At 23.8% G+C, this 7,849-nt stretch overlaps 1 protein-coding gene across 2 annotated transcripts in view; it reads left to right on the forward strand.

The window, feature by feature from the left end:
- The window catches only part of LOC100208480 (prolyl endopeptidase), a 60,785-nt gene that overhangs the window by 22,719 nt on the left and 30,217 nt on the right, over positions 1-7,849 (forward strand). For both annotated transcript variants that reach the window (XM_065796402.1, XM_065796403.1), the window contains exons 4-7: positions 3,943-4,044; positions 4,164-4,229; positions 4,965-5,044; positions 6,027-6,142. In XM_065796402.1, coding sequence (XP_065652474.1) covers positions 3,943-4,044; positions 4,164-4,229; positions 4,965-5,044; positions 6,027-6,142 — 364 coding nt within the window. The remainder of the gene's footprint in view (positions 1-3,942; positions 4,045-4,163; positions 4,230-4,964; positions 5,045-6,026; positions 6,143-7,849) is intronic.

A 7,849-nucleotide genomic window follows, 5' to 3' on the forward strand; every position in this document is an offset into this window, starting at 1 on the left:
TCACGATATCAAATTATTAAATTCCCAATCCAAAAAATATGATTGACGAATCCTTGCGTTAAATGTAATTCAGGAAGAGGGCATTTAGCTATAACTAACATAGAATCTGGTTCGTTTAAAAGTGGAAGGTTCACTGTGCTCATAGTGTTTGGGTCATCTCTTTTTTTTTATTCTTCCTAATAGCTGAAACCTAATAAAATATATATTAAACATATATTAAATGTTTATTATTAAACAGGTGAAAATATATTGATAACAGAAAATTATTTAAAACATAATGTTGTAAAATTTTACCTGTCTTAGCATTTTCTCAGATCACCATATGTTCGCAAACCTGCACATCTATTGTTCAAAGATTTCAAAGAAATATCTAAATTGCAGTTTACATCGCATATATTTTTTCTTTCTCCTGTGTAATTTATCCTTGGAGTGACCGTAATTTAAAATAGCATTATGGACAAGGATTTGTTGAAGTAGCTGTCTGCAGACCATTAACAACCAAAATTAATTTAAAATCTGCTACAAAAACAAATGAATCCTATCTAACTTAATTAGATTAAACAGCAGTTTCATGTTTTCATAAGATTCTTTGATTTGAGGTACTATACAAAGTATTATTAATCTGTGAACACCTGTTACCTTTCCTTTTTTTGCTAGCTGTACCCCCTTCAGAATACAAGGATCTTTTTTTTAGGAAAGCTCAGTTCCTCCAACTCAACTCTTCAGTTTCATCTTCGATTAATTCACGATTTAGTTCTGGGTGATAACTTTCTGGTAAAATTGTTGCACTAATTTTTAGAAAACCCTGGCTTCTGTCAGCCATTACCTAAATTAAACAAATTTACTTCTGAAAATTATATTACAAATTAAAAATTAAATTTTATTGTAAATATAAAATACAATGATACCTTTATGTATACTTTTTCATTAATCTCTCTAGCTATCATTACGGCATCCACAATATCTTGTGAATCTGCCCAACAAATTGTTCTCTTTGCTTTTTCTTTAGAATCACCCTCTACATCAAACATATCTTGTGTAATCTGATATAAATTTTTCTGATACCTGTTCTCTGTGATAAGCAAGAACAGCATTTTTTACCTATATTGGATTTAATAAAATTAGTAAATTTCTCCATCACATTTGAAGATAATCCAGTATTTACCTGAAAGTTATTCAAGCATTCGCTTGAAAAGTTGGCTTTTTTGGCTATATCAGGTTTTAAAACGATTTATGATTTGTATCTTCCTTTTGAATGAAGCTCTGAGCAGATATTTATTTTACTTGAATCTATTTGATTATCTGCCTTAAATTTAAGTAATGAATTTATTAACTGGTCTTTTTCTTTTTCTAATAAAGTTTTGTTTAAAAAATGTTTAATACTTTCTGCTGATTTAGTTTGCTTGCAATAATGCGACAGTCCCTTTCTAATTTGCAATATAAACAAATAATTATTGAATTTGAACCTTTATTACCTATAAATTTTGAATAAAAATATCACTCTTTTCGTTTATTATTATATATATATATATAAATGTAAAAGCTTATAATATATACCTGAACAAGATTTTAAAGAAATCTTCCTAATTCCGACAGCAGCCAGTAAGCCACTATCTTTAGTAATGTTAGAAATCAATCTTTTTTAAAGCCTCTTCCTTTAACGATGGGTTGATGACCAATATACCTTGTTGTGATGCATATATAGCAATTGAATCGTCTATCTCCTCTAGTTCTAGTTTCTTATATCAATAAAATGGCATAATTTGGCATTCTAGGCAATTTTCTATTTTTAATATCTTAGTCTTGCTCATTTAGTGTTATTCCGCAGGTACCACATATACTAAGAGGATATTTGCTGTTTACTAGTTCAAAATCTGAATTTATATACATTTTGATTTGTTCAGCTATCTTTTCTGTGATTGTAAACTACTGAGACTTTTTTTTTAAATTATTTTTTTTCCACATGGTGCACACACTTTTACTTTTTTTTTAGATTCATCATGATTTGCTGGTTTGTTGGGCATATCAAAAGTATAATACTCAATATTTATTTTTAAAGATTTAATTCATAATTTTCCACAAAAAAAAGTTGTCAAAGATAAAGACTTTATACTTATATGCATAAATAATATCATATTTATTACTTCTCACATTTGTTGTTTGTTTATAATTACTTTATAAAAGCTCAAAACTTTATTAGTTTAGTTTAATAGAGTTTTAGCTAATTAGTAACACAAAATTTTTTTAATTAAAAAGCAGAAATATACACAAATGCTTTAGGTGATTTAAACTGGTCAATGACATTTTTAAAAAATGGTCAATTTGAAAGTCATTTAAAAATCTTGGACAAGCAGCTAGGATTTTAATTTCAACATATTTGTGATGTACAAAAAGAGTTCTTAAAGGATCTGGAAACAGTTTTCGTTGACATTTTTATCGATCCTCAATTTTTTGAGGGCCAGTGTGTGCTGTATAAAATATATCAAAAGACATGGCTGTTTAAGTGAGCTTAATGGCTTCTTGTTGTTGTTTTTTTGGAAAATATCTACTAAAATTAAATTTTGAAATATTAGAGATAATATTGTAAAAAGAATATTAACACCAATAAAATGTTTTATCTTATAACATTTAATGAAATAAGTAAAACTTTTATTTTTGAATAAATACAGCAAATAATAAACTGGGATAAATTTTAATAATTAATTGTTACTTTTTATCAAATAAATATATATATATATATATATATATATATATATATATATATATATATATATATATATATATATATATATATATATATATATATTGTAGATATTTTTTATTAATTATAAACATTGTTAGACCATAAAAACTTTTTTTTACTTAAACCTAGTGTTAACTGAAACAGGGATTATTTAATTTAGTAAAGCAAATTGCAATTTTCTCAAAATTCAAAGTCGCGTAAAAAAAATGTCTTTAAAAAGGGGTTTAAATGGTATTTAAATAAATATACAAACATTGAAGTTCTTGAGAATTTAAAAAATTGATGATACTCATTGCATTACAAAATAAAACCACAGATTTTAGAATAAATATGCCAAGCAGCAGAGCCTGTCTCATTCTTTTAAAAAATTATCTTTCTGTGCATACAATTCTAATAAGGTATAGAATATTAATAAAAAAAAAACCTGAAAAATTTCAACAAAAATTATTACATGACCAAAATAGAGTATAGATTTTTTAATTATCATCTCTTTTGGTATTAGAATCATTTGTGGCACTTGGATCAATAATATTTTAAATGTACATATAGCTAATTTAAATCATTTGATAACTCATTATTTTCATAAACAAAAAGCTTTTTAAAAATCATTTGTTCCATGCATAACGTCAGTTAGTAGTAAATGATATTTGCACATCCAGTTGATACTTGGATTTATGCGGTAGTGATGTATTATGTGGTAGTGGTGTGTTATGTGTATTATGTGTGGTATATTATGTGGTAATGGTGTATTATGCGATAGTGGTGTAGTGGTAGAGTGCTCACTTCATAAGCAAGAGGTTCCGACTTCCCACCCTGTCCCTGGTAGTACTGCGCTCAACTTGTTTCTCTGCGCAGCGGCCTTGTTTGTCAAGGTTCCTGTTTCGGAGTAATAGAATTGAGAGAGGGTTATAACCACAAATAGCCTCCCCATTTGTAGTGGCCTTCTCGGCATTGGGAAAGTGAATTACAAAAAAAAAAAAGAAAAGAAATTTCATATTTATATTAGAATATTAAACTTGTCTTAAGACAAGTTTAATATTCTAATATAAATATAGTTTTGGTTTAACATAAGTGACTTTAAATTATCATCATTTTGTACATAAAATGCGTGCAACGTTACACTTTTTAACAAGGCCTATATATAGTAATTTATATCAACTATAACTATTTAATAGTTGTTTTATTATTTTATTCATTAGTTTATTGATGTTGCAACTAAGTGTCACACGACAGACACATTGGTTAATGTGAAATTTTCATGTTTATGTTGGACACATGATAACAAAGGAGTTTTTTACAATGTAAAGCTTTTTTCTATTATAAAATTATTTAGTTATAGTTTTAATGTTTAACTTTTTTTTTTTTCTATTTTGATACTTAATTTGTTTAAAATTATTCCTAAGATATTAATTGTTTTTAGAAATATAACAAAGATGAGTCATCGAAGCAAGATGGCACTGAAACTGATGCAAATCTTAATCAAAAGGTTAAAATAAAAAAAGTTCTTAAATCTGAAAAAACATGGATGTCATTTTTTACCCAAAAAACATGAATGTCAGTTTTCACCCACACTTTACTATAATTTATACAACTTATTCTTGATGATTTTGGTAATGACGATAATGATGACGATGATCTTTTGGGCATGAAGTTGCGTTAGTATAGAATATACATAAAGAAAGGGTTAGGAGAGAGGGTTATTGATATGATACATCTTGCTTAGATTTATATATATAGAAAGAAAGTTGAATTATTAACATGTTACATTCTGTTTAGCTTTGTGTTAGGTTTTATTTTATTTAGACCTAGCAACTTTAAGTTAAGCATTGATTTTGTAAGCACCGAAGAGATTTATTTCATCTCAGCTATTCTATTAAATACAATCATTCTGTTAAATATAATCATTCTGTTAAATATAATCATTCTGTTAAATATAATCATTCTGTTAAATATAATCATTCTGTTAAATACAACTCTTCTGTTAAATATAATCATTCTGTTAAATATAATCTCTAAAAGTAAAATAAAAGCACTACTACAACTTTTGTATATTTGTTATTTTTTATATAATTATTTAGTAGTTAAGTTGAAAAATTAGTTTCAAGACTTCATTTTTTCAATTAGCTTAACCTCATTCTAAATCTTATTTTTAAACCTCATTTTAAAACTTATACATTAATATGAATATTATTTTAAAATATTTGAATTATTTTTTAATTAGTTATTCTACCATGTTCTTGGTACAGAGCAAAGTGAGGATATACTTATTGCAGAGTTTCCAGAAAATCCAAAATGGATGTGGTTAGTAAAAAATTGTTTTGGCTTTTTCTACTTTTTTTTTTATTATTATTGGTATATTTAAGTTATTTGATTATTGAAAGTTTAAGCTTGTTAAGAAAGTTCATAATTATAGTAATTGTTCTTACAATAATAATAATAATTGTATCTTTAATATATATCAAATGAATATAAATTATGCAAATTTTTTCATCTGCAATTTATAATTCTGAGCTTGCAAGGCTTTTATAGTAGTAGAAAATCACTTTACAAAATTGTGTATAATAAAAAAAAAAAATTTTGTTAAGTGATTTTCTACTACTTTATAATTGCTCTGTTCTTTATATATAAATACATAAATATATATATATATATATATATATATATATATATATATATATATATATATATATATATATATATATATATATATATATATATATATTCCTGATTCTATTCTCTACCTCTACAAATATTTTATTCATCTCTGTACAGAATACTGTTGTCCTATTTAGGCTGATTCAATAGTAATTCCCTTTTCAAAAAACTAATATAACTGACCACAAACAAATTATAAAATGCAGAGAAAAGTTAATTTATATTTGTGACAAAAAGCACATAGATAAAAAAGTTATATATATATATATATATATATATATATATATATATATATATATATATATATATATATATATATATATATATATATATATATATATATACATATATATATACATATATATATATATATATATATATATATATATATATATATATACATATATATATATATATATATATATATATATATATATATATATATATATATATATATATATATATATATATATATATATATATATATATATATATATATATATATATATATATATATATATATATATATGGTTTAATTTAATTAATTTTGTTTTTCATTTTATTTTAATTTTTGTTATTTAATGTTAATAATATAAATAGTTTACAACTAATAAATCTTTTTTTAAAGCAATGCAGAAATCAGTGATGATGGTCAATACATATTTTTGACAATATCAGAAAGCTGTGATCCAGTCAATAAACTTTATTTTTTTGATCTCAAAACAATTAATTATGAGATAACAGGTATTTTCTAGTTTCTCATTTATTTTTGCTTTTAATCTTTAAAGTTTATGTAAATATTTTTGACTAAATTTTATTGGAATAGATACATTGAGTGTGCCTATATTAAATGATTTAGTAAGTCAGTGTACATACTGAGGGTTTTTTATTTCTGTAGACAACCTTTTAATGTTGGCATATTAAAAGTTAACATTTAAAAATTAAATGAGTCTGAAATAATAATTCATTCAAGCTACTTTAACAACCGTTTTGTTTTCAATTTTTTTTTTTTTAAATATGTATTTTTTTAATGTTAATTCACCTCCCCAAGACAGAGGAGGCCACTACAGTCGAGGAGTCTTTTGTTTCATTATGTTTCATAACTCACTATGTTTAGAAAACTTAGTAGAAAGCTATTTAAATTACATTTTATTAGAAAAATCTTTATTTATATTAATTTAATTATATATAATGTATATTAGGGTGGTTCATAAAACTACATTTTTTGAAAATGTTTGCTGGTACCCCCTAAATGTGTTCTATGTAATAAATTAATACTAAATTTAAAAAATTTTTGAATAAAAATTTTTTTTAGTTAAATACCGACCCTAATTCCAAGGGTTGATATATATACATACATACATACATGCATACATGCATTCATGCATACATGCATACATGCATACATACATGCATACATACATACATACATACATACATACATACATACATACATACATACATACATACATACAGTGCTTGAATGGGAAAAAAAAGGTAACGGGATGTTTTTAATGTTTTTTACTCAACATCCAGCCTATGCTAATATTATAGATTTCGTATTTTGTGTAGATTAAATAAGGGAATATAAAACCCCATAGTATCTTATTATCTCCATAGTATCTGGTAGAAAAACCCTTATAGTAAAAAAAACTGGAGGTCGGTTATACTATCAAGAGAATGTCACCATAAAATTAGGTGTCGAATTTGCAATCAAGAGTCATTAAACAATAAAAAAAAAATGTTTTATTTGAACAATAATGTAAAAAAATTTTTTAATAAGTTCCATTAATGTGTACCAATTTTTAAATTATTTAAAAATGTTTGGTCAAATTATCTCCTAGAATGTTTCACTTTGATTGATGAACTTTAATAGTGGGGTTTTATAATTCCTAAAATTAGCATCGCGATTGTCCATAGCTGTTTATCCATATTTACAATAAGTGTATATATATATATGTGTATATATATATACTTATTGTAAATATGGATAAACATATTTACAATAAGTATATATATACATGTATATATATATATATATACATGTATATATATATATATATATATATATATATATATATATATATATATATACATGTATATATATATATATATATATATATATATATATATATATATATATATATATATATATATATATATATATATATATATATGTATATATATATATATATATATATATACACATATATATACATATATTTAATCATATTATTCAATGTTGAGTTAAATAAATGTGTACTATATTTCATTTCACAAAGGAAAAAAAAAACTTGAACAATACTTTAACGAAAAAAAAGCCAATGATGGTCTTTTTTTGTTGCTATTATTAACTTTTGCTTTGAAATACAAAAGAAAAGACTCATTTTATAATTATGAATTTTGTTTTTGAACTTTTTACCACAAAGTTAAGAAGTTGATAACAGCTGA

Source organism: Hydra vulgaris, chromosome 04, assembly GCF_038396675.1.
Source record: "Hydra vulgaris chromosome 04, alternate assembly HydraT2T_AEP".
Lineage (NCBI taxonomy): Eukaryota > Metazoa > Cnidaria > Hydrozoa > Anthoathecata > Hydridae > Hydra > Hydra vulgaris.